Raw genomic sequence first — 26,971 nt, 5'->3', positions numbered from 1 at the left:
TCGGGAGGAGGAGGAGGAGGAACAAGAGGAGGAGGAAGAAGAGGAAGAAGAGGAGGAGGGAGGGGGAGTCGACCCACCTCGCGAAGTCCTAGCCTGCAGGCAACGGCGCGGCGCGCCCGGGCGTTGGCCCGGCCAAACGCAAAGTAGCCGGACGGCTGCGGGCCGCGAGTAAGACAGGCTCTAGCGCCCGCCAGGCAGACCCTGCCGGCCCAGCTCGCACTTTCTCGCCGCTTAGTCTCTGCCGGGAGGGCCGCGCGTCAAGGCTGCCCGGGGAAAGGCATGGAGCATCTCAGCCCCCCAAAAAAACTTCCTCCTGGATTTGTAGCATAGAGGAATGTGAGCGCCAGAGCCGCGACAGCTTCGCTCTCTCTCCGCCTTGCGCCGCGCGCCCCTCCTCACTTCTCCACTAGCCCCTCGCTCTTTCTTTTCTCTCTCTCTCCTTTCTCTCACGCTCGCCTCCTCGCTCCTTCACTCTCCTTTTTTCCCTCTCTGCTTTTTGCAAAAAAAAAAAAAAAAAAAAAAAAAAAAAAGTGGGTGGGGGGAGAAGAAAGAAAGAAAAAGCCAAAGAAAAGGCGCAAATCATGCACAATATTGTCTTTTGCGGTTTATCTTCCTGGGGAGAAACTTTCACCTCCTCAGCCGGGCGGTGAGCGCGAGACTGATAGCAGCAATCATTCCTGCAGATAAATGAATTGAAAGGACGACACCGTCCCCCCCTTGATGAATGGGAGCAGGGGGAGGTGTCACGTGCTGCCGACGCTGGCGCCCATTGGTGCGTTTGCACTCCCCCCGCCCGCAGCTGCCGCGCCAACGGAGGGCGCGCCGAGGCGCCGCGCGCAGCTCATTGGCCCGCCCGCCTCATCAATCCCAGGTATTGTAAAGCGCTTGACATCCCCTTTTGACAAACCGGGGCTGCCAGGAGTAGCAACTTTTTTTTTAGCCAAATTTTTTCCCTCTTTTCACGGAAATTTTTTTTTCTTTCCTTTTTTTCTTTTTTCTTTTCTTTTCTTTTTCTTTTTTTTTTTTTTTTGCCACGATTTCTTTTCCTTCTCACAGTCATATACATTCCTCCTTCTCCCTTGCCGCCACCACCCCCGCGCGGCCCTTCCCGAAACCTACTCTTCGCTGAGCGATTAGAGATTTCGGACGTCTCCGGGTGCAGGAGGCGGGGATGGGGCTGGTAAACACAGCAAAGGCACTTCCAGAATGTCCCGATTCAGCAACTTTCTTTTCTTTCTTCCCCCTTCCCCCCCGCTTCAAGGGCAGCAAAAGAGGCTTTTGTTATTTGCTCCTTTTGAAGTTTGTTTCCCTCTTGCTTGGTCCCCCTCCTGTTTATAATTTAAGATCTTGGGAGCACACGGGCACTATGCTCTCTTTACAAGAAACGTAATTTCTCAGTGTAACCGGTAGCCTCTGTATTTCTCGCTTTTATCTAATCAGGCTTCCTGCACCACCGCACCCCCTCCCAAAACACACACACACACTCACATTCACACACACAGGTGGATGAACGCTTAAGTTCCCAGGTTATTGAGGTTTGAGTTTTTTAATGGCAAATTTGAAATGTTGTTGTCAGTTTCCTTTACTTTTTCCCTGTCTTGCATTATTTTTCTCTTTTCTCCCTTTCCGTTGTCTCCTTCGACTGCCCCCGCTAACCCTGTCTCTCCTCACTCCTGTTCCCTACTTGGGCCCCTTTCATTCAGGTAAAACTGTAAATTTCCCAATGCGCCATTGTTCCCTTGGGCTGCCCAAAGCTCCCTAGAGATCCCCGAATACTTTTTTGGTATTTAAATCCCCAGTAGATAGGACCAATGTAAATTTTGTGACATTCAAACCTTTTCTAGTTCACAAATCAGTCACCCTTGTCACAGTTATTGAAATTCCGCAACTCGCCACACCAGGACGGTGGAAAAAGCGGGCGCGGTCTTTGTTGCCGACCAGGCTTTTGATCGCCAGAGAAAATTTACTTACCTTCAGATGAGTGAGCAGAAAAAGAAATAACACTCCCTTTGATTTAGTTAGGAAAATGCAGACATTTGGATTCAGTGCAAACATACAACACTCGCTTGTTTTCGCGATGCGGCCCTCGATTAACCTGTCTTTGCCTAGCGCAAAGTCTATTCAACAACTGCGCGTAGTTTCTTTTTGTCCCTTCCACAAAGAGCCATTGACTATATATTAAAATGATTGTTGAAAGGTAGGGGAGTATGGTACTTAAAAGCAGGAAAAAAAAAAAATCCCTGTGACTCAATCAATTAAGCCGAGCAACATTTATGCATTTCAAAAAATGCACGCGGATGCGGGGGGTTGTGGGGATGAAGGTTGCATTTCTCCGCAGCTCTGTTTAAAACCCAACAGTCCTGGCCGAGGGTTTAGCTGAAGCGTCTGCATATTCATTAGGTCTAATTATTTTCTAGTAAGGAAAACACAAAAAGCCAAGAGTCGGAATCCTTCAATTTACCCTTTGTTTCTAACTTCATTTGGCTTCTTTGCAGCTGAATCAAAGCCCTAAACTCTTTTTCCAGACAAAGAAACCTCAACTCATCCTTTCACAGGCGGCCCGGTTAGGAAACTCACCAGTGCCCCAGCGAGAGGAAAATGAAAATGAATATATTTTTTGCCCTGACGCCAGCGCTGACTGCACCGGCTGGAGGAAGGCAGGGTCAGCGTCCGCCGCTCCTCGCCTTTCTGGTTTTCTGGTCTTCTCACCGACTAGATTCTCGCTTGGGGCTGGCCGGCCGGACTGCCCTTTCCATGGGCTGTGCTTGCTCAAAAGTCGGCTTGGGTATCCGAGATGATTTCCCGGTGCCTGAAGGGACCTGACTGAGCATTTGTGCTTGTGCTGGGAAATAGAAATTCGAGAAAAAAAAAAAAAAATTGTCCTGTTCCCATCAACAAGTCTGAGTCTAGCAGCCCAGCATTTCCCACCAACTTTGAGTGGAATGGAATGAGGAGTGGAGGTAAGGAAAGGACTGAGGCATTTTCAAAAATTATTATACACTTCGTTAGAAAAAAAAAAAAAAAAAAGATATATCGGAGCAACTAAGTCTTTCTACCTACAAGGGGAAGTTGGATCCTACTTCCCCTGGAGTTGAGAAAACCTCATCTGCAAGAAGTTTTCTCTAGAGGCTGTATTCCTCTCACTAGGGAGAACATATATTGAACCCACCTCGTCCGCCTTTCAGGAAACACACGCGCGCGCGCGCACACACACACACAACAAGGGAGGGGACCTAAGGGGGAAGGGTAGCTGTTGGGAGGGGGAGAGGGAAAATAATTCTTCAAAAAAGAAAAGTCAGTCTTCTCCTCTCCAGTCTGTGGAAAATCCAACGGGGACGTTTACAAGAGGATATTTTTAGGAAACACATCCAAATACACAGGGGTAAGAGTGAATGTGAGAAAAAAAAAAAAAAAGTTGTGGGTTGTAGAAGTTATCAAGTGGGATTTGCGGCGCTCTCTGCAGGAAACGCGAGCGGCTCCAGTTCAAAGCCACATGCACCAACGTGACATATAAGCCATTAAAATATCATCCTGACGGCTCATTTCTGCTTCATCATACATTCCCTAACTGCTTCCCGAAAGCTGGAAAAGGAGAAATGAAGGATGACCGCCTCGCTGGAACCACAAAAGAGAGGCTTGGAGGGGTTTGTGGTCCCCTCTCAGCCACCCCGAAATGATGTGCAGAAATGAGGCGATCCTGGCAACAGGTGGAGTGGGGTAAGTGCGTGAGTCCAGGGGGCAGACAGATGAGACCTGTACCTCCAGCGACCGGGTAGCAAGTGCCCTCAAGCGGGCCACTGGCACCCAAACCCCAGTGGGGGAAGAGGCCCAGCCAGTCTTTCTGCCCCATCTCCTCCTTCATCCCCCACCCACAACCGTGGATACAGGCCCCACCCCACTGACAATGAGGGGAGGAGGGGGGCCCTTCTGCAAAGGGGCAGCGCCGAGGATGAGTCCATCCCTTCTTCCCAGGAGGAGTGAAAAGGGGGACAAATGGGGCTCCCACTGGTACAGGAACCAGGAGCAGTTTGTTGCCTGCCTGTCTTCCCTTCTCTCCTTGTAAATTGCCTGGGTGCCCCACCGTGGGCACAAGAATGGAAGTCGTGGCCCAGAGCTTCCCTCGCGAAAAATGAACAAGGCGGGTGCCGGGAGGGGGGCTTTACAGGCGGTATCTCTGCTCTGCCCCCAAGGGGATGGCTAGGAGGGTCTCTGCTTCCCCTCTCCAGGGTCAAAGAGCCAAGTTAGCCCAGATGGCAGCAAGACGACGGAACTTCTCCGCCCCAACCTGACGGCAGATGCCGCCTGAGTCACCTCCGGGCGGCTCCTAGCCCTCCCTCATCCTGGTCCTGCCTCAGGAAGCTGACTGCTGGGATCTGCTCTCTGCGCGCGGCCAGCAGTGGGTTCGGGACTTGGCTTTCTTTATCTCCAGTGCGAACAAGAGCAGCAACTAGCTCTCTGGGGAGCAGGCCGCAGCTCCTAGGATTCTGGCCCCTAGTCTAGGCCCAGGGACATTGGAAATTAGGGGCAAGTGAGGAGGAAACAGAGCTGAGCTGTGAAAGAAAGCTAGGACTGGCTCAAAGGTTGGACCTGAAAGTTGGGGCTGATGGATGGCCCATTGCAAAGTCTTAGGAAAGCGGGGAGACTTTGGAGGGTTGCACTTCGACCGTCACCGTCTTCAGGAAACTCTCTTTGGATTCCAAGGTTATGTTTTCCCCGCTTTCCGACAGTATTGGCCTGGCAGCGACCCACACCACTGCACCCCGCTCTTCTTTCTCCTATCTTACCCGCCTGCAGGTTGGGGGAGGGGTGATTCAAAAGGAGGGCTAAATGCCAAGCCTGATCCTGCAGGTGATCTACTGATACAAACTCTATTCTGGGCACCCGGAGGCTGCCCACACTTACTTCAGCCCTGAGCTGGGAAACCCAAGCTTCTCCCTCTAGAGAATAGGAGAATGAGTAAAAGCCCCTGCACAATCCAGTCTCAGCAAACTCCTGGCGCTTGAGGGTCGAATGGAGGGAAGCCAGGAAGGTGCGGGGTGCAGATGGGGAAATCAGGCAGTGGGCAAAGGCCGAGGTCAGTTTCCTCTCTGGCTTGGAGCTCCCAGCCAGCTTTCAGGGTTTTTGCTCTGCGCCCGCCAGCGACAAGTTACAGCGGAGAGGTGGGCATGCCTTTCCCGCTGCCGGCTAATCAGTAAGCAGCAGCTCGGGAACTGAAGTCTCTAACTGCAGCTGACCTCTGACCTTGGGTAGTCCTGCGCCGGCTAGGTCGGCCCCACAACTTGCAGCTTCCGAGGCTCCCCCAAATAAAAATGGTGCTTTTTGCACCTACCCACTGTCCCACCTTTTTGGCTCTCCTCCGGCACTATCAATCACTGGAGCTCCCAGGCACCAGTTCCTCTTCTCAAGGTGGGGGCAGAAGGGCAGATTCCAAAAAGTCTCCAGGATGTGCTATGGACTGGTAATTAGGAGGCCGTGGTTGACGTGGGGAGCAAGCCTTTGGGGAAAACGAAACTGAGTTTCTATATTCCGTGGTTGTTTGAGACCTCAGGTCCAGGGGCCTCAGGATTGCTCCCAAATTTTCTCACCTCTCCTTCAGCAAGATGACTGGCTTGTTTGCTAAGCGGTGTCAGAGTTTGCACGAAAGGAGATGTTTACCCTGGTTCCCTGTGTAGGCTGGGTGATGGAAATGCTACAGAGAGACTCCTAAGGTCCCAGTTGCCTGCCCTAGCCCGACCTCTGCAACATTTGTTTACGTGTCTATGGGTCTGCAGTGCACAAAAGGCTGACAAGACCTGGAGCAGAAGTGATCCATACCTCTTAGAAGTTGGGTTGGAGCAGCCTTATGGGTGGACAGAGATCTCTAGGGAACCTCACACCCATTTCCCCCAGAAGCAAAAGAGTAAATTCTATTGTTGCCAACCAACCAGGACTTCTCCATGCCAGACATCCTGCCATGAGGAAATTTCAGAGCGAGGACGCCCAGCATGCCGCCCTTCTGTAGGAATGCAAAGTTAGGCCTCCTTTCTTTCCTGATTTGCACTGGAAGGAGCTTATTACCTTTGGGGAAGAATGCCTTTTGGTTAGAAATAATTGAAAATAATAATACCCTCTGGGAAAAGGTGAGTCTACCCCCCTGCCTCCCAGGCCTGGACCTAGAAAAGAGGGGAGATAGAAAGGTAAAAGCTGCCAAGCTAGTTGGAATTCTTGTTGGAGGTTGAGGGGGAGAGAGAGAGAGATCTTTGTGCACAGAGAACTGGATACCCTTTAAGATAACAGAGTCCCACTTGGATTTGGCCTGTGGTTCAACAAGTTAAACAACTGCTTGTTCTGTGGGCAGACATCCCCATTGACAGAGGACTTGCTGTGTTTGTCCAGCCTGAGACCTTTTCAATGACTGTTTTTCTTTCTAGGCCAAATTGAGGGTGGGGGCCGGGTAGATGCTTCTGTTTGGCTGCTCAACTGCCTCAGTCTTGCCTGACAGGATGCAGAGGTCCTCAGGATGGCTTTAAGTATTTAAGGCGGCCAATGGCTTGGTAGTTTTAACTGCAAAGTGAATCTGATAAGTAATGTGTACATCTTATGGGAGGTGTTATTTTTACCCTTCTCAAATATGAAATGTGGATGATTTGAACCAAATGATTAAAATTATACCTTTTTAATCTGACAAATTTTATATTAACTTTAAAAAGTCAACCGGTGATGAATCCCAAATGGGTCTGGGGTGTGGGAAATGTGAGGCTAAGGAATTCTGCACCACCACAGGCAAAGCAGGATTTGAAAACCTGCAAAGACATTCCTCTCTTCTTGGTTCCAACAGTTATAAATCAAATTTTAACTGCTAACCTCAGAGTTCAGTAGACTCTCCCCACCACACCTCACTAAATTTCAGTTAATAAACTTCAGAAAAATAATAAGATTTCTTATACAATTAATTCAAATTCGAGAAGCTACAGATTTTTGAGCACTGACTAAAAGAGAGCTTACTTCTGATTGCAAGGCAGAACAAGAAAGGAGTTTCAAATAAAAACCTAGCTGGGAAATTATAATTTTTCAATGTTTTTATCACCAAAGATACATTATTTTGCAAAATGGGCAGTTCCCGGCAGAATCCTTTTCTTTAGCTTCAAAATTTGAAAATGATCAAAGAAAGACCGAAGGATCTTCAGATCAACACCTTCTTTCGTTCATACATTCAAGCCACAGAATGTTGCCACACAGATGTATAAAATTGTTTAACTAGTGACTGTCACTCTTTTCTTCCCAAACAGGCTCAAAGTCAGAAAATGAGATACAAGACATCCTTGGTGATGAGGAAACGATTACGGCTTTACCGAAACACTCTGAAAGAGTCAAGTAAGTTAAAATCCTCCTTTGAATATTGGTTTGCTAGTTTCTTTTCTTCTTCTTTCTTTTCTTTTTTTTTTTTTTAAGTAGGAAGTTTTGTTTTGTCTTTCGTTTATGTTGGGTTGAGAGTTTGGGTCGAGTTTCTTGAGTTCAAATGAAACTTAGAACACCTTGGTGTTCAATACATTTGCACACAAATCAATGACATAACGTCCCACCAGCAGCCGGCTAATCCCCCTCAATGCCTACTCATCTGGACGTTCCAGAATTAATATTTGACGATTCTCTCATTGAAACAACCACCCCTGACCTTCTGCAATTCCACTGTCACGTTATTCTATGACATATTCATCTTGAATTCATTTCCAGACAATTTGATTGGAATGAGGTTTGACATGTATTGGCTTCCATGAAAGAAGCAGACTTTGATCTGGATGATGGGGTTTACATGATATACATCATCTTTACCAGGGATACCAGTCTTGTGCAATGTGGTAGCGACGAGGTTCCCACAATGTGGTGTCTGACCAGGGAGTGACTGACAGCTGCTCTGTCAGGAATACCTTCATTGTGAAGAATTTAATTTAATATTCCATTTAGAATAAGCATATGATTTAGGGTTGGGTGTTTTCCCTTCCAGGCGTCTAGTTTTCCTCATTTCAACTATATCACTAGCTGATGGTTGCCTCCAAAGATGTTCCCTCATTGGTAGGCAAAGGAACCTTCTTAACCAAAGTCAAATAGACAACTCAGGAAATGGCTCTCTATATTATTTGGGGATGATTTGATGGCAAAAGTCTCAAGAGAGGTATGAATTATTATGTAAATTCAGTTATTTCGATTCTTTAATGCTGTTTTGGAAGATCCAAAAGCAATGTTTCCTAAGCTTTTGTCACAGGATGCTTTGTAGAATCCTTGCTTGGAAATTAAAGCCAATCCAAGCATATTTTCTTCCATACTCAGTTCCATTAATGATGTTTAAAACTCAAATTTCCATAGCAGAGGAGAAGAATATCCTCCTTTATTGCCAAAATCCTAATAGATCTCATCTCCTTTGCACAATTTGGGCTTAGAAATATGGATGGGCTCCTGGGGCTTAAGTTATTTCTTTGCATAAAAATAGAGACAACCTCCCTCTGTAGGAATCTTGAAGTCTGTCTGTGACTAGTCTTTAAAGAAATTTACCTCTGTTTAGGATTGCAACTGGACAGAAACAGGGAAGAAAGAACTGAACAAGTGACAATTGATTCAGATGCAGAACATTTAAATGACAAGACTTGTTTCTAGCCAGGTTCTATACAGTGGCCCTCAGCTGAGTAGGGCCCAGCTGCTGATCTGGGCATAACTTACAACTAATAATCATCATTTAATTTAGCATTGCTTAAAACATTAAAATGGAAAAATAGCCGAGCTGTTGATTTGAAATATCCTCCTTTTTTTTTTTTTTCCTTTGCAAGAGAGTGAGATCAGACATTCAAACCAGCGATTTAAGGAGCTCTGGCAGATGCTAGGGCCACCGAATGTTCTATTTCTAGAAAGTAGAACTAGGAAATCACTTGTTTATGCCATTATATTTGTCTGGGTAGGGTGAGCAAAAGTGCTTAGGGCATGATTCTGGGCACTGGTTTGCAGAGGCTCTGAAGACTGAGAGATATTTGGGGTCTAGTGATGGAATACGCTCCAAATAGGTCCCCATGAAAACAAGCTCCCAGTGCTTCATTTTGACATCTGCTAAAGATCTGTGGGTTGTGAGATATTCTTTTTCTCTACAAATGAAACAGAAGAGTAGACTTAACAATGCTATAGCTTCAGGCATGGGTAGGAATAGAATGTGTCAGTCAAGCATTGGGTGTTGGGGACATGTATAGTGAGATGTTTCTGGAAAAAAAAAAAAATCTGAAGACCACTGAGGAGACACCATTCCTTAGCCTGCTCAATTGATGATATCTGTAGCCTGGGTTCCCTGCTTCCCAGGCTCTGGAAGACTCAAAATAATCTCTCTAAAGACTACACTCTGCCTCTCAGATGTTGATGCCCTATCACCTTTAACTGGATACTGCTTTGGAGCTTATTTCAAAGATAGACCTTGAAGACCCTTATGTAATTGCCCAAAGTTCCTTGTCTGTAAATATTAGTTGTACAATTGGTTTTCCCTTATTGCTGTCTCTGGGGAAATGCCCTTCTAGGATAATGTCTGGTCCCGTTGCTGGGTTTAGCCAACCAAGATATAGACCATATGCCTCTAAGGAACTTCCAAAGATCAGGCAATCTCAGTGACCTGCAGGCCTACTGACCCCTGGCTACTCAAGCAAGAAGCAGCTACCCAAAATAGGTCCAGATGTTTTCAGCTTTCAAGAGAAAGCTGCATCTGGGAAGGAGCTCCATGGGGCCAGCCTACTCTCCATGATTTTGGCTGAATCAGATATGTTTGCCCTTTTGCTGCTGGCACAAAAAAGTCATACACAAGTTCAAAGCTTTTCAAAGGCAAAGTGACTAACAGAGAGTGTGTAGTATGCTAGCAGACTATGTGTATAAAACCTCTGTTTCTTATCCCTGGAGTCCAGAGAGTCAGTGGTTAGAACTCCAGAGGGCCCATAAACTTGAATGAGAAAAAAACGCATCTTTATTTTCACAACCTTCTATTAGAAAGTTAGTGTTTTCTTCTATGATGAATATGTGCAGCAAATACTGGACTATTAGGAGTTCAACAGACTCACCAAGCTTCCTAAGGGTTCCACAGCCTCAAACAACCAAAATCCCTTCTTCTCCTGTCTGTCCATACTGTTATTCAAAGCTTTTGATGGAGGTGGGGTCACAGTGTATATATTAAGAAATCCGGTGGGTGCAGTGGCTCACACCTGTAATCCCAGCACTTTGGGAGGCCGAAGCGGGCAGATCACCTGAGGTCAAGAATTCAAGACCAGCCTGGCTAACATAGTGAAACCCCGTGTCTACTAAAAATACAAAAATTAGCTGGGCATGATGTTGGGTGCCTGTAATCCCAGCTACTTGGGAGGCTGAGGTGGAATAATCACTTGAACCTGGGAGGCAGAGGTTACAGTGAGCCGAGATCATGCCATTGCACTGCAGCCTGGGTGACAGAGCGAGACTCTCTCTAAAAAAAAGAAAGAAAGAAAAAAATCCATGTTTGTGCAAATCAGAGTCTTAAAGCTAAAGTGAATGAGTTTGACGAACATTCTGAATTGTTAGTTGTAGATTACCTAGGTTCCAGGGAAGAAAAAATATTTTAATTGCCAGACAATTGCAGAAGTGCCCCTGCACTTAAACCTAAATACCACAGAAGCTGAATACATTCGGTGTTACGATGTGGATAGTAAAAACAGCTGGGCAAGGAGTTTCAGAGAAGAACACACTCTGGCTTTTGTTTTGCTTTTTGGAGCCCTTCATGGGTTCAGTCCAGAGTTGCCTAGACAATTGCATCATTCAACATACACCTGTGAGGTGGGGAGATGTGAAATGACTCATTGAGATGTGGAAACCTTTCGCTGGAAACCTGGCCACACCACTGCTTGGATGAAGGGAAGACAGGGGAAGGATCAGAGACTTGGTGGCTGTTGGTGGAGGAGTAAACCATGAGAGAAGGTGAAAGCCAGGGAGGCATATTCTGAGAGTCTGGTCTCAAAACTGCTGTGTGGAAGCCCTTGGTTTTGAGAGTAGGGAGTGGGGGTCTGGCAGTCAAATACTCTTCTGTTTTTTGTTTTGTTTTGTTTTTAATACTGACAGAGTATCTATTGGTAGAGTTATCTAAGCTCTTCCTGTAGGAGGAGCAGAAAGACTTGGACGTGTCTAAGTGGAGAGAAATTGTTGTGGAAGTTAATCCCTCCCTAAAGTGCACCCAGGGGAGGAACAATGTATTAAATGAAGGTCTCAAAGAATCTGCCAACTGTTATACATCAGTTAATTATTTAAAAAAAAATTTTTTTTAACCCTTATTTACCAACCAGGAAATGTAAAAGAATAGTCCTTGGTGCTGGGGATAGGGGGAGGGGCAATTCATTCCATTTCTATTCAGCGTTGCTGGTAATCTGCCGGAACTTCTAGCCTCTGCTAAGGGGTATGGGATATTTTACTCAATCTTTAAAACTTTTCTTAAAAATACAAGCCTTTCTCTGTTTGGGGGGCACTATTTATGGCCGCCAGGGAAGTCCAAGCACTTAGGCTGGCATTTTCGGCTGCAGCGACAAGGTAGGAGTCCGGGCCAGCAGCCCTTTAAATCCCCGGACGACGCAGCTGACCTTAGCCGGTCCGCTCAGACAAAGGACACCCTCCTGCCCCCAAAGCCCCCCAATCCCCCGCCTCTCGGCTTTTGCCACACTCGACTGGGCCAGAACTTAAGTTTTTTTCAACCGATCGACCCCCATCGCACCAAAGTGGCCCCCCTAGCACTGGAGGGCATCTTGTGGGAGGCAGCCTGCAGGCTCTCTCAGAGCCTGAACGGGGAAACGCGGCGTGCACTCTCTAGAGAGGCCTAAGACGAGCTAGGAGGAAGCAGAGGCAGCTTGGACCGCAGGCAACAAGTAGCCGAAGCTGAAAGTGGAAGTCACCCTTAAATCCCCTTTCCCAGAGGCTCCTTACGACTGCAGGGTATAGCGCTCAGCATCCCTGATTGGCCCAGGGAGATTCCGGAGCGAAAACCTGTTTCTCCTGGATGCACGCCCGACTCCTTTGTTTCTTTGGAAAGCCGGCCCGCCGGTGGGTGTGACTTGTGGCGGGGCGGGTCCTTTCAGGAAGGCATGGGTTCGAGCCCAGCCTTTCCAGGCCGTCACCACTTCCCGCTTAATCCTGTCCCTGGTAAGGGCCAGATCCTTGGGTATCGCGCGTCTTTGAGCTCTCCAACACCGGGGAGGAGGGGCCTGCAGGGCTAAATGGGAAGAGAGTATAGAGGAAAGAGAGGGGGAGGGGAGAAGCAAGGAAGACGAAGTGAGGTAGAGGGTTTGGGGAAAATAAGAGAGACGAAAAGAACCCGAAAGATGAGGGAAACGAGACATTTCTGAGAAAGCCAAAAAATAAAATTAGGCTCAACGACTGCTAGCCTAGGAGTTTCTCAGCTCCTGGCCCCCGAGTCAGCAGTTTCCTTTGGTCCTTCGATCCCGACCCCCTCCTCTTGCAGTCTACAGGGACAAACTGCCCAACCAGACTGCCATCTCTGCGCACACTATGCTAGCCATCAGCCCCGACTGAGGTCCCGAGAGGACTTTAGGCGCAGCGCAATGCTCCCTCCCCAAAGTTGTGGTGAAGGGTGGCATAACCCAGTCCCGAGTACTTCCAGGAGTCCTGAGTCAAAACTGATGCACTCAGCTTTCCGGAGAGGAGGGGGAGGAGGCTCAAGGGGAGAGAAAAGGATTTGTGCCCAGGTCAGAGCGCATGAGCAGTAGAAGCTTGAGATGCTGTGGGGGTGGGGTGAGGGAGGGAAGGAGGGTGTGTGTTTGAGGGAGAGGTGTGTGAGGGGGTTGGGGGTGGAGCGAGGAAGTGAGAGAGAGAGAGAGACCGTCCGCGTGCGGCAGGACCTGTCATCACTGACGTAGGACCCAGCCGCTGGCCAATGGGCGACCCAGGCAATTGTTCCTCTCTGTGGGTCCCGGCCACAGCCCTGAATCTCTATTGACTTCCTAACGCGCCCTGCTGCTACTTCTGTAGTGTGCAGGATTTCGCGTAGGCATTAATAGCCAAGGGGGTAGGCGCGCCCAAATCCAAACCTTGAGAAGAAGGAGAGAAAGAAAGAAAGAAAGAACGAAAAAACTTTACAGAAGTTTTTTGTGTGGTTTTCCTTTCCCCTCCCCACTGTCAGGTGGCAGTGGTGTTAGTGGCCCGGTACAGGGAGCTCCGGGGAACCTGGGCCGGCATGCAGCCGGTCGCTCTCTCCTAGCCAAGTGGGGCACTGAAAATATATATGGCTGGGGCGCTTCCGAACCACCACCACCTCCAACACCATCATTTCTATCACCTCCACTCCCCGGCAGGGCACCGTGCCCCGGAGCGCCCCGGGGTGTTGGCTGCCAAAGTGCGCTTGGGGCTCAGGTCCTACCCCTCTGGAGCAGAACCCCCAGCAACCCACAGACTCAGCCCTGCGCCTTCCATTACCCCTTACATCTACTGTGCGGCTACCATCCCTCTCCAGCTCATGGCACTGCAGGGGACCTGGCCGAACAGCAATCCGGTCCAACCGCGGCGGAGGTGTTTGGCCTTGCTCTGTCCACCGGGTTCACTGCTGGCGCGGTCTGGCTCTGAGTTCCACGGCTGACTGCAGAGTCCGTAGTGCGTCTGGGCTGGGCCTGCCCCCCGGGGCCCAGGGAAGAGCGCGCAGCCCACCCCACCGGTTCTCATGCGTGCTATTTGTTTCGACAACAGGTAGCAGCTCTGGACACCATGGCCCCCAGCTCGCCGCCGCCTCCAGCCCCTCGGTGTTCCCGGGCCTCCATGAGGAGCCTCCCCAGGCCTCCCCCAGCCATCCTTTGAATGGACTCCTGCGTCTGGGGCTCCCTGGAGACATGTACGCGCGGCCAGAACCCTTCCCGCCAGGGCCTGCGGCCCGCAGCGACGCCCTGGCAGCTGCCGCAGCTCTACATGGCTACGGGGGCATGAACCTGACGGTGAACCTCGCTGCGCCCCACGGTCCTGGCGCTTTCTTCCGCTACATGCGCCAGCCCATCAAACAGGAGCTCATCTGCAAGTGGCTGGCGGCCGACGGCACCGCGCCCCCGAGCCTCTGCTCCAAAACTTTCAGCACCATGCACGAGCTGGTCACGCACGTCACCGTGGAGCACGTCGGCGGCCCGGAGCAGGCCAACCACATTTGCTTCTGGGAGGAGTGTCCGCGCCAGGGCAAGCCCTTCAAAGCCAAATACAAACTTGTAAATCACATCCGCGTGCACACGGGCGAGAAGCCCTTCCCTTGTCCTTTCCCGGGGTGTGGGAAGGTCTTTGCTAGATCAGAAAATCTCAAAATACACAAACGAACTCACACAGGTCAGTATTCGGCGCTGTCTGTCGCGTGCGGACCCTCTGGGGAAGCAGGCCCTCGGGTCTGGATTTCCTCAAGTCCCAACTGAGGGGAGGGGGAAGATGTTTCGGTGTTGTTACCATGAGCCAAGGCCATAAAATATTAATTATGCGCTTCTATTCTTAGAATCACAGAAGTTTCCGGAGGCTGTGTGTAGGAAGGATAGTGCGGGATTTCCGTTCTGGGGGGACAAGGGTGAACGTGCCTAAGACCCTGTGTGTGCAGACATGTGATCTCTGCTTAAGAGTTTGATTTTGAGATATTTAAAAACAGCATTGTTCCCCAAAGTCGTAAAGACATAAGAACAGCTGTCTAACTTTTTTCCTGGTCCCTTTGGAATTGCAGGGCAGAACTCTTCCACCTGTCGTCCTGATAACCTGGCCCACCTGGTCTGAGGGTTTACCAGGCCCTGGAGCCTTCTTTAGGAGTTGGGAGTCGAATGGGCTAACTTTGTACCTATTTTTGAGCCTTGGTGGCCAGACACTAGGGATGTTTGGTGAACCCTCACTTTTGCTTTAGCACAGACCTAACGGGACCTAGCCACCTTAAATATCATTTACCAAGTTGTTAAGGGAAATGGGGACATGTGTCAACTACATCTGCTATTTCTAGTTAACAGAAAAAAAGGAGTCCCGTTTAAGAGCCTGCAAAATTGAACTCCTCTGGCCAGAGCATCTCTAATTAATGCAACTGCAAGGAGAAAGTTTTCACACTTTCAGGATAGCCTGTGAAGTTACATTAATTAGTTTAGCAGCCATTGTTTGTACTCTCCTTAGTTAGGCTTTTCTCGCTCCTCCTCCCTGGAAGTTTAAGAAATCAACATCTTCTCCCCTCCCCCATTTTGGGGGCAGGAGAAAGGGACTAGTGGGGACAGGAGAAAATAAAATAAATTCCAGCTTGGTGCCCCACTTCTCCTACTGCCCGGTGCCTTACCTTACTCGCCCCTATTCTTGCTGGAACGTCGACAATTGCTGGAGTCAAAGAACTGACTAAGGCTAGTTGTGCTAAAGCCTGTCTTCTCCCCAAACTCTCCCTTCCCGGGGAAGGTCCATGGCCCGGACACTGGCACACGCGGAGACCAGACCAAAGTCCACTTGGAACCTGGCACTTTATTTCTAAAGCGTGTCTGAAAGTGTACAGTTTCCCTGAGCTCTTCTCAGGGTTTCCCACAATGTCGCAAGGATCTCACCCCCTCACCCGAAGTTTTAGCTCCGGGAAGGGGCGGTAGGTCACTCTCAAATCCTGGTCCCAGGCCTGCTACTCCGGGAGCTGGCGGCGGACACCCGGAAGGTAGATTCGCAGTCCTGAGCTGGAGAAGGAACTCATCTTTAATGGCAGAGTTGTTGTTTTTTAAAACAAACAAACTTTTACAGCTCTTTGCCGGCCCACTGTTTGAAGTCTGTGAAGCAGAAAATGGTTAAATTCTTAGCACAGTCGACCTACAGCAGAGAAGCAAGTTCAGTGCGCCGCGGCTGGCTCAGGTTTTCGTCTTTTCAGGACAGAATTTTGTGCGTTCTTTCGGCTCCCCTGATTCATTCCCGGTGGGGGGGGGGGGGAGAACAACAAAAACAAACAAACAAAAACACACACTACCAACAACAAACTACAGAGTCTGGCCTGCTCGAGCATTTCCCTCAAATCCGCCTCCTAAGTAATAAAAAGAGGAGAGAGAGAGAGTGAGATAGAGAGAGAGAGAGAGAAAAAAAAATGTTTCTCAAATGGCAATAGACCTCAGTACAAATTATTCATGAAGACAGTTCTCGATTCAACAGGAAAATAATTGCCTTTTCAAATATTAATGGCGTTTCATTTCCTCGAGTCGCAGAAGTGGCAAACAGGAGCAAATTTCTCAGGAGTTGAGATTCTCCCTGACCTGAATCCTGGGCCTGGCTTTGAAGGCGACTGTCCGCACCGAAAGCATTCACTTTGCGGCGGTCACAGCGATCCCGGAACAATGGTGCCTCGAGGAGGGAGGCGAGGCCAGCTACCGCGGTCTGCCTGGCCACCGCCACCCAGCTTCTCTCCTGGGACCCCTCGGCCGGGGCCGGGAGCTCGTCACACCTTCCCTGGCGTCTGAGGGCGAGTCAGTGCTGGGGATCCGAGGTAGAGGAGAAGAGACCGCGCCGGGGCGCAGTCGCCGGGACAACCAGATCCAGCCACAAGTGCGAGAAAATGGCGCTGGCCCAGCTGTCCCGAGCTTCCGAACTTTGTCCCGCGGACCTGGCGCAGGGTCGGAGAGGAGGCCTTTCCGGGCTACGGAGCCTCTGGGATGGCAATCTGGGTCTCTCACAGCTCAGCCCCAGGCCTAGGACGCTCCGAGCGGGCTGCAGGGGCCTAGCCCAACGCTGCCTCTTCACATTCACCCACCCACCCAGGGCGCGGTGCAGGGAGCTGGAGGGAGGGGGAAGGACTGGAGGCCGGGAGTTGGCGGGGGGCGGGGGTGATGTCAAGCGCGGAGACCAGGGCGCCTCCTGCAGCTCCGGAGCAAGCTGGGGCGCAGCCTCACCTGGCCTCCAAGGGGCCTGCGAACTTCCCGGCTGCCGGTATCACTCATTGCACTGCTGTTTTCTCCTCTGCTCCTCGTCTGGAGCGAAATAATTGTTTTTGTTTTACGTGAATGTCCAGCGAGGCGCTCACGAGATCGGATAAGCGTTTGGCGGGATTTTTGTGGCGCGGGGGCGGGGAGGGGTTGTTGGGGAGGGGCACCAACCTCAAATTCCATTTCACCTCTGTTTTCTCAAACTAACCTTGGTCTCTTTTGCAGGCCCTGAATTGTACGGGTTTTTTTGTAAGGTTTTTTTTGTTTTGTTTTGTTTTGTTTTTGAAAGAGAAGGAAGAAAGTTTGGGTTTGCAAATGCTGCAGGAATCAGAGGAGATAAAACGAGGGGCAAATAGGAACACTGATTTATTCCGCATCTTTCTCTCACTGTTTCATAAAATGGTGCCGGTGTTCCGCTAAATGGCAGGTGCCAACACCTTCCAGAGGGTTCAGTGTACTAACTGTGCTCCTGTAGGGTGGGAATCCAGCAACCAGGTGGTGCCGGAGACCCGGGCTCAGGAGGCACTGATTGCGCAGAAGTGCGGATTGTGCGCAAACCTCTCTGTCTGAGCCTCCACAGGGCTCGGGAATTGGGGCTTTGTTTGTTCTAACCAGCCCCAGGAAAGCGCCTGTCTTTCCTGGATGCGGCGGGAGAAGCAACTACAAAGACAGCAGTTCTCCAACTGTGCGTCTTCCTCCTCAGCTAGACGCTAGGTAGCCGGTCCCTTAACTCAGAGCGCTGGGAGGCAGCCATTTGTTTAAAGCGCCCAGGAACCTTCTTCCCCCATTTCCGCAACACTTGCAGCTCCGGCAGGAATCTAGGCTTCCGGATTCTCGGGATCCTTTCCTCTCCCACACGTCAGCGAGTTCAGGTGGCCGTGAGCTCCCCGATTGGGGCTCAGTCCGGCCAATATTATCACTCTAACGTGCACTCGCGCCTTCCCTCGGCTCTACAGGGCATCGCAGCCACCGATCCCAGCCCCTCCCGGGCCTATCCCAGCCGCCCGGTCGCCCTCCAGTCTGCAGAGCCGGGCCTGCCCTGACAGCTGCAGCTGTTCTCTTCCCGAAGCCTCAGCGCTCAAGGGCGTGGTTGCGGTAGAGACCTCGGATCCCACTCGGCCTGTGCGGACCCTACTGCGCCAACCCCTCGTCTTAGGCCCGAGAGACCCGACAGCCAGGTGGGGGTGGTCTAGGGAGACTGGTCGACATCGCAAGTCAGTTCGGACTGGGAGGGCCAGCTGCCCACAGCAAGGTCTCCGGGAGGCCTCTGGAGCAGCGTAATAAAATATTATTGCTGGCGAGCGTATCTGGAGGGATCCCGGACGGTTTAGGCAAGATTTGAAGAATGCTGCTAACTGTTTGCCCTCGGGGGGTAGAAGGGAAGAGGGAGGGGGCGCCACATCCTGTAAAAATCTCCTCTGAAGTGAATCATTGCTCAGAATACCTTTCCCTGCAGCACGAATCCACTTTATGCACACATCATGTGCATCGGCTGCGCATCCTTAAATTATTTCATCCCTTTGGCGTTTGCGCAAAACCTACTTTAGTAAACAATTTGGGCCAGGATGGGAGTTGGGGGTGGGGGGGGCGATGAAAGGCTGGGCAGGGTAGGGGCAGAGACGTTTGGCTGAAACAGCAACTTTAAATCGAGCAAATGTGAGCTTCCCCGTTAATTATATTGTGAGCTCCTCCGTTAATGTATTTCCAAACAGAGGTGCTTCTGGTTCCAAGTGGAGAAAATTTGGAGGAAACAATCAGAGTGGATCAGGATTTTCGAGGATGAAAACTCGACTAAGATGGAGTCACTGTCGCTCCTCCTCCCTACCCTCCCCCTGAGCCCAGACCAGGAAGACGGGAGGGATGGAGGCGCTCAGGAGAGTGCACCGGGGGCGCTCTCTGCACGAGGGAAAGGGGTGCTCGACCTGAGCACCTGGAAAGAGATTTCTGAAAATCTTTTGTAGTTCTTTTCCAGAAAATGAGAGACGAATTGGGGGGAGAGGGAGGGTGGCGAGCACTAATGTCTCTGCGTTGCCTCCGCCAGGCGAGAAGCCCTTCAGATGCGAGTTCGAGGGCTGTGAGCGGCGCTTCGCCAACAGCAGCGACCGCAAGAAGCATTCGCACGTGCACACTAGCGACAAGCCATACACGTGCAAGGTGCGGGGCTGCGACAAGTGCTACACGCACCCCAGCTCGCTGCGTAAGCACATGAAGGTGCACGGGCGCTCGCCGCCGCCCAGCTCTGGCTACGATTCGGCTACACCGTCTGCCCTCGTGTCGCCCTCGTCAGACTGCGGCCACGAGTCCCAGGTGGCCTCCTCGGCGGCGGTGGCGGCGCGTAGTGCCGACTTGAGCGAATGGTATGTGTGTCAGGGCTTGGGCCCCACCGCGGCTGCCCCCGCCGCGATCCTCAGCCAAGAGCTACCACCTGGCCCTGCTGCTGCCGCCGCCGCCTCCGGTATTAGGGCTGCCTCTGTGGTTGCTGCTTCGGCACACACCGGATGCAGAGTAGGCCACGTTTCTGAGGCATGAAGAGGGAGAGGGCGGAAGGAAGGAAGGCAGGCCGGCCACCTGTAATAGTTGCTAGAGCTCACTGAATACGCTAATATAATGTCCATTATTTTAAAAGATAAATATGGTCCCCCTATTTATTCTATAGTCACACTCAGCACCATTACCCCTACACGCACCTTCATGATTATCATAAAGCCAGTGTTAGGGGTGAAAAGAGACAGGGAGATGGAAAAAAAAAATGGAGAATTTAGGTGCAATCCTGGCCACTTCAGATGACAAAAGTAAAGCCACAAATTTCCCGCATGCTTCGCAAGATGGGAAATATTTTCTCGAGAACTGGGCCTCTCCCACCCCCCTCCCAATACTTCCCTCCCCCACATTAATTCCAACCTCGGAAGTTCAGATCGACAGAAGGCGGCAAAGGGAATTCCAGAGCCGTTTTCTTGACTCCAGTTTCTTTCCTCTTTGCCTTCCTATGGTTTCCCCTTCCCTAGGTATCCTTTGAAACAAAGTATACACAAGTCTTAATTTTTCCGACCTCCTCTATAAAGGAGATAAGGGAGATTCATTGTCTTTTCAGCAGGGGGTGTGTGGGTGGTGGTTACACGCTGCCACCCCTATGTAGTGGCCTGGGCACACAGATAAATATCTGCCTGTCGTCCACAGACTCGATATACATTGTATACTTGGGGTGGCGAGTCAATTCAAAACAACAAGAAATACAGACAAAGGAACGCCAGAGAGGCTTCAGGATTCAATGCCGTGAGGCCTCCCCGGGCCCTTTTCCCACCCCAGCCCCTGTAGAGGCGTTGCCTGTGAAGTCTTCTAGGTTCTTGGGCTCCGGGTGTAGAGCGAGCTGATGACGTCACTGAGTCGAGGCCTCTAAAGTGGAGGGACCTGACCTAGGCGGCCGTATCTGGGTGAATCGCGTCAATTCAGTGACGGTCTTTGTCAGTAATTGCACAATGTTGGTTTTATTTTTTAAAAAGTGTAGGAGAGACTAGAGAAATGATCAACAATAATAAATATTGTAAAGGCAAACAACCAGTGAGTCTAGATGGAATGTGTATTTGATATGCTGTGTATGAAGTCTGCAGAAAAAAAGAACCAGATGTTGAAGGAGGGGGCGAGAAAGACCTTTGCAATTGTTGCCAAAGGGAAAAAACTCAGGTCCTGTTTCCCTCCCTTCCCCCCCTCTGCAGGGAGAATAGGGCTGCCCCAAAATCCTAGCTACGATTTGAAGAAGAAGTAAAAGAGAATAAAATAGTAAAGCTATGGCAGATTCATCCCAGTTCCCTAAGAATTTGAAAATCAGTGTGTGTGTTGGGGAGGGAGGTGGGTTTTCTCTTTGGGGAGGGCCCCACAAAAGAGCTCAATTTAAAAATCTGAGCCCAACAAACAAGTCCTGGCCCTGCCACTAATAAATTTTCTTCTGCTCTCTCCTCTTCAGACACCATTAGACAATTAGCACTCCTGCTCACAGTCCCCACAACTTTCATCAGATGAAATAACGTCCTAACTGGAGTGGAACTATTTTCCTGACTCCAAATAAAAAATGCCATCTTCCAAATACACCCTTAGTGAATCCGTCCTTGAGAAAGGGGGACTGAAATTCCTGCCTCCCCCTAATACAATAGGGCCCAGAGGCTGCCTGACCCAGCGCGGGCAGTTGGCAACAAACAACTCTTTCCCATAGTCAAACGCCAACCCCACCACTAAGGTGCAGAGGGCATTTGCGGAACTTACTGCTTCTGCCTATGTTTAAAAAGTCCCCCTTCCTGAAGTAGGACTCCTTCCTTTCTCCTCTGTTTCTAAGCCCCTCGCCCCCATTTTGCCTTCTATCCTAATCTAAAATAATGAAACAAAACAAAAATGTTTGGTCGGCCACTAATCGCCTTTAATTTTTCATTTGCTTGTTACAGATGTCCATTGCGTTGCTCGCAAGGTAATCTCGCTCCGCGCAGCTGAGCGCCCCGCATCTTGCGCCTGCTACATCAAAGGGCCCGCGCACAAAGCAGTGTTTCTTCGCCACGGTGCATCTTCATGGTAAGTTAGGATTTCTATGGCAATGGGCAAGTCGCACTGAAATCCTGAAAGGCCAAGCCTGGAGCCCGTCCAGGCTTTTCATTAAGGACATAATATTTACGTCTAACAGACCTTTTTTCTTGTGTATACAAGTATATATTTTTGTTTGACGCGGACTAAATCATTTTCATTTAATTTCCGGTAAACAAAACCCACGCGAATGGGCACTTGTACCCGATCATAATAAAAATGGATAATAATGTGAAGGAAGAAAAGAGCCGCTTGAATCGCCGCTCAGCCCCCTTTGTTTCTGCTTTCTGCGGTGATCAGAGGGCGCATTTGGGTTTGATGGCGAGTTTCTAAAGGCGAGGAAATGGTTTGTAAGAGGGGAAAGAAAAGGAGAAAGGTCTAATCAAGCTAGGGTTGTTCAAAGAGTCGGGTTTTGGGGTTGAAAGTGTGAGTTTGACGGTGCATCAGCATGCCGCGTTAGGCTCGCCATGGAAATACGCGCGGGGAGCGGCCGCTTCAAAGGCGGCACACTTCACTACAGACACTCTATTAAGATACATTTGCGCTGACCTTTGCTTTCACGCCATTTAATACTGTCACTGCGCTCTCCAGTATATACTTCCTTCCTAGAACCCGACTTGCCCGCGTTTAGGGGTTCACCCTGCACCCGGATGTGGGAGGCTTTGGAGCAGGGGACACTTTCAGGAAAGGGAGGAGCACAAGGACTCTGTGCATCTTGACTGCGCACCAAAGAGCTCCAGGATCAGGAGTGAAAGATTTTAAAGCAGCCTCCGAAGCTTAACAAATGAGCATTCCAAACTCAGTTTTGTGCAAATCGCCTTTCTGACTCTTGAGTAGGATGGAGGCTTAAGTTTAATGGGGACTTGTGGGGAAGGGAGCCACCCTGGGGGAGTCTGAGGAGTTCAGTCTGTGGCCCTTGGGACATTTCCACTCTGGCTTTCCTTACCACTCTTCTTCCTCTCCATCCCATAAGTCTCTTGCGGCCCCTCAAACTTGTTTCTTTCTAAGGCAGGGTGTGTGGTACCTTAGGCCTGGACTTGTCCTAGATGCAAACTCAAGAGCCCAAGGCCAAGGGGATATGGGGAAGATGGCAGGAAAGTTAGAAGTCCATGTTCCCTTAATTGTCTTGTTGTTTATTTTATCCAAGTACCCCAGTGAATAGGGGAAAAATAAACACAGTGAAAAAAAAAAATCAAACAGTGGAGTCTTCTTTAGTGCCAGTCCTTGTGGTTGAATAAAAAGGATGGTCCGCTTTCTATTGAGCTGAGAAATCTTTGAAGTGGGAGTTATTATCTGAGACATTCCTGCTTGTCGTCCTAACAACGCTGATGAAACGTAAAAGGTTCTTTGTCAGCGATTTGTTCTCCTCTCTGTCAAACTCCCTCTGCCCCGTTAGTTTCAAACCGTTTCTAAAGAGATAAAAATCAAACTTCTTTTAAAAAAATATCCGCACACTGCACCAATACATAACTTTAGGACTAAGTCTTGCTAAGGGATAAACAAAAGCAATGCCTAGACATCAGGGTCAGGGCCTGGCCTGGTGAAGTATGCAGAAGTTGGGGTACCCTCGGGACAAGCTTTGGGACATGAGGAAAAGTATGCAGAGAGCGTCCAAGCAGAATACATACCCTAAGTCCATAATTGTATGTCTGCTTTCTTCTGCTCTGACTTGCACTCAATCAGCCCAAGTTGGTTCACCTGGATGGGTTCCTTCGGGTACCCCTCAAGCTGCTAATATTCTTGCCCAGGATCCTTGGAACTTAAGATTGCAGCCAAGCAATTGTTAATATCTCCTGCTCCTTCAAAGCCACCTCTGCTAAAAATAGACCCATTGTGTATTTCTTCTCACTAGCAGCAATCAACAAGCCCTTTCTGCCATTAATAAGAAGGAGAATAGCTGAAGGAGAGAGATGTTTTATTAATTTCCTGTTTCCTTCAGAATCTTGGCAGTTGAAGCTTAGAAGATTTGGTCTACAACATAGTGATCGAAAATGCATGCAAATGCCCATCCTTCCCCTCATTCACATGTGCAGTTGTTCATTTTATATTGTGCCCAAGAAAGAAACTTTCACCCAGTTCAGGTTTCCCCAAAACTCCTGTTGTGGTTTTAAAGGTGGTTTAAATAAATAAGGATGTGCTGGTCCCACTACACTGTGTGTGCTGAATAAATGACTTGTAAAGTTTTCCGAGCTGTAACCCATGCTGTTATTATAGTTGCTGCAAAATGTTGTTTCTGATATTGATTTTATTTGTTAACTGGAGGTCTCCATATGTTTGTTTATATTGCTAATTTATGAGAAAATGTAATAATCGCAATGAATGTGAATTATACAGACAGGCAAACATTTTGTAATCATAATTCACATATACACAAAAGCCTGGCTGAAACCTTAGACTGTTTGTACCCTCTCTACCCACACTGTTTGTGATTTATCATCTGTCTCCTTAGTGTCAGTTAAATTATGAACTAACTTGAAAATAAAAAGTTGTTTGACTGAAAGTGATTGTTGAATGAACAACAAAGTTGAAAGCCATGGCTTGATCTTGTAAATATGTAAATGTAAATGATATTAAATCTGTGATTCCTTTTCCCTCCAAAGGCCTTTGTGTACATGGCACTCCATTTGGCTATTTTCTTTGGAAATAAATGATGTGATGTTTCCCTTCCTCTTTTGAATCCTGGTGTCCTGTTATTGTTTCTTCATCTTGGGAGAGATTTGAGGCCCTCCAGAAGCCTCTAATTCTCTCCTCAGTCTTTTTTCACTGATTCACACAAATATCTCTGGGGGCCTAGTCTCAGGACAGCAAAAAGGAGGGACTCCCTAAAGAAGCCATTATGAGAAAGACTTCTCTCATCCCAATTTCACCCTAATGACACTGACATCATCAACCAATTTATTAATACATTATAGAATGGAAAATGTTGGAAGGATGCTCTCAGTGTCTGCCAGGAAAGGCTACCTTTCTGCATTTCCAGCTCAGAGCAACATCTAATAAACCACGTCTGAATTCCCAGAGAAATGTCCAGTAGCTGGTGGGAATGAAAACAAGGAAAGAAAAAGACAGGACAGTTCGGCTCTAAGACCTGACTAAGCGCTGGTGGAGTGTCTCAGGCACAGTTGCCCACAGAGATCTTCCTAGTTGGACTCTGCCCCATCTGGGAGAAGTGATTGCTCAGACCTCAAGGCTCCCTTCAGATACCTGCGAAGGTCTCTATGCCTGAAGACTGAGGGGCTACAGCCCACATGACACTTTCCTGGGCCGCGATTGAGATATCTGGTGAGTTTCAGCATCTGATACACGCCACGGTTACCTGGCCCAGCCACTGGGAAACTTATTTCAAATGAATCACCAGAGCCATTTTCCTTCCTCCACTGTGTGGCCACTAGACCTCTAGATACCCGCATACCTTGTTGCCCCTGCACCTACCGCTCAGGAGGCTTTCGCCTGACACTTTTTTAACTCCTGAGAAGTTGGTTCCCGTGGGCTTGGTTGGGGCAAGGGGCTGGATGGAGTGGGAAGACAACGACTCCTAGGGTGGGAATGCTGGGTCTCCTTAGAGAACACCTGGTAGACTCAATTCGTAGGGCAAGGGCTGCAGTCCTGGGTAAAACGTTGGGAGAAAGGACCCCAGCGCGCAAAGGTGCGAGTGAGACGCACTGGTGTGATAAAGGCGGACACGAGGGGAAACCAAGACGTGTCCAAGTCAATGGCATCCCTGAGAAAGGAGGTCCATGGGCGTTAACACTGGAGTTAGCGCCCCCTCCCGTTCCTTTCGCGGAAGGGCCCCCTTCCTCCGTCTCAGGGACGGATTAGAGGGGCCTCTCCTCAACCCGGCCTCTTTGAGAAAGAGCACTCATTAAAGCCCTTTAACCGACTGAGTATTGTGGTGAGGAGCAAGTGGGGATTAGGAATGAACTCGGGACTTCCAGTCAAGGCTTTTCTGGGGCTCGGAGCTCTCTGCTCAATCCTGCTGCCTGGAGTCTTCACAGCTGTTCCTGCCCATGGCTCCAGAGAGAATCCCAGCCCTTCTACCCACACCTTCCCATTCCTCCCAGGAAAGCCTTGCATGAGAGGGCACTCAGGAATTGAGGTCCGAATCATTCCCTAGAATGCAGAGAAAAGACAGGGTGCCCAGGAGGCTCCGCTGTCCTTGACATTCCGTGAAAGGGTTTTGGAGAAAGAAAGGCCTGTCTTCAAAACTTCCAAGTTCGAACTGTGAGGCAGTAGAAGAGGAAAGAGAAAGTGCTCTTAGACACCTCAGTGCCCCAGCCACTAGGAGAGCTGAGATTTCCTTTGAGTCATTATTGTTTGGCAGAGTTGAATAGTGTAACCTTTGACAGAGGGTTGAATTTACTGGTCCCCAAGTGCCCTTGGCTAGCCTCACCCTAGAATTATCTCACTTGCTCTCTGGGGAAGTTACCCACCTCCCACCCTGAACTGACAATGCTCAGAGAAGCTTGGGTGCGCTTTAGTCATCTAATGATCCCTCCACTTCATCCTGCTCTCTTCTTCGCTATTCCTCATTAGAGCACCAGGTAGAAACTGCTGGCCTGGTGAAAAGATCTTGGATAAGAGGAGGCAGTCTGCCCACTTGTCCACCTACTGGCCCTGTGCCCCTGGATAAATGATGAAACCTCTCTGTGCTTTAGTTCCTTCATTTGTAAAATGAAATTAAAATGAACCTCCTTTGCAAGCTTGTTTTGAGTGTTAAATGAGATAATCCTTTAAACATTTAGAATGTACTTGCTAGTGCTAGTTGTTATTACTATTACTTATCTTGGGATTCTGTCTTTCAGAAACATTCCCCTAGCTCCTCATTGAATCAGGTGAATATTTTCGGTCCCTAGCAGAAATGGTGGCGCCCTCAGGGACCCTAAACTCCATAGCAGTGTGCACCTCCTTCAGGCAGTCAGAAGGATAACTGAAAGCCCCGATGTCACTTTGTTTTCTGAGATCAATTCTCTGAGAAGTTTATTCTCTGAGAGTTCCAGAGCCCAGGGCACCCAGGCACTGAGGCAAAAATGTAAATTAGTTTTTAAAGATACAAGAAAAGTTAGAAAGAATTGAGTTTATTTTGGAGAGGAACAAAGCTGAAGAAACCAATTGCCTTAATGTCACCTCTATGACTTGTTAAGACTGGCATTGCAGTAGACACAATGGTTCAGTCTGCCTTGTGTCAATTTATCTTATCATAAGCCTGTGCGGTGTGAGTTTTTCAAGTCTTGGGTGTGTAAGGTGGGAAAATGTGAGTTGAGAGAGGGGACAGGCAGCTAAGGGTCTGAGGACAGGGTGTTTGGGCAAAAGTCACACAAAAGTACTTTTTTCCCAAGAAGGCATCGGGACCTTTTTCACAATCATGATTTTTTTCTTACTAAATCCTCGTTTCAGCAAAATTAATAACATCTTGATCAACAAGTGACTGAAGATCCCCAAATTACATACTTTACTAACTTCATTTCTACGAATCAGGATAGGTTTGCCTTTTCACCCAAATATCT

At 49.1% G+C, this 26,971-nt stretch overlaps 1 protein-coding gene across 3 annotated transcripts; it reads left to right on the top strand.

Annotated features, from left to right (window-relative positions):
• Positions 1–2,587: 2,587 nt before the first annotated feature.
• Positions 2,588–24,143, top strand: ZIC4 (Zic family member 4). Of its 3 annotated transcripts, none has more exons than XM_011968926.1 (5): positions 2,588–3,717; positions 7,269–7,353; positions 13,714–14,331; positions 18,946–19,261; positions 21,338–24,143. In XM_011968926.1, coding segments are annotated over exons 2-5 (1,005 nt in total). In that variant the 5' UTR covers positions 2,588–3,717; positions 7,269–7,283; the 3' UTR covers positions 21,339–24,143. The 3 variants fall into 3 exon arrangements, with proteins under 3 accessions (XP_011824316.1, XP_011824317.1, XP_011824314.1); XM_011968924.1 differs by lacking the exon at positions 2,588–3,717 and adding an exon at positions 5,800–6,119; XM_011968927.1 differs by lacking the exon at positions 13,714–14,331.
• Positions 24,144–26,971: the final 2,828 nt, after the last annotated feature.

Source organism: Mandrillus leucophaeus, unplaced genomic scaffold (assembly GCF_000951045.1).
Source record: "Mandrillus leucophaeus isolate KB7577 unplaced genomic scaffold, Mleu.le_1.0 Scaffold866, whole genome shotgun sequence".
NCBI lineage: Eukaryota > Metazoa > Chordata > Mammalia > Primates > Cercopithecidae > Mandrillus > Mandrillus leucophaeus.
This window is presented reverse-complemented; position numbering and strand designations above follow the sequence as displayed.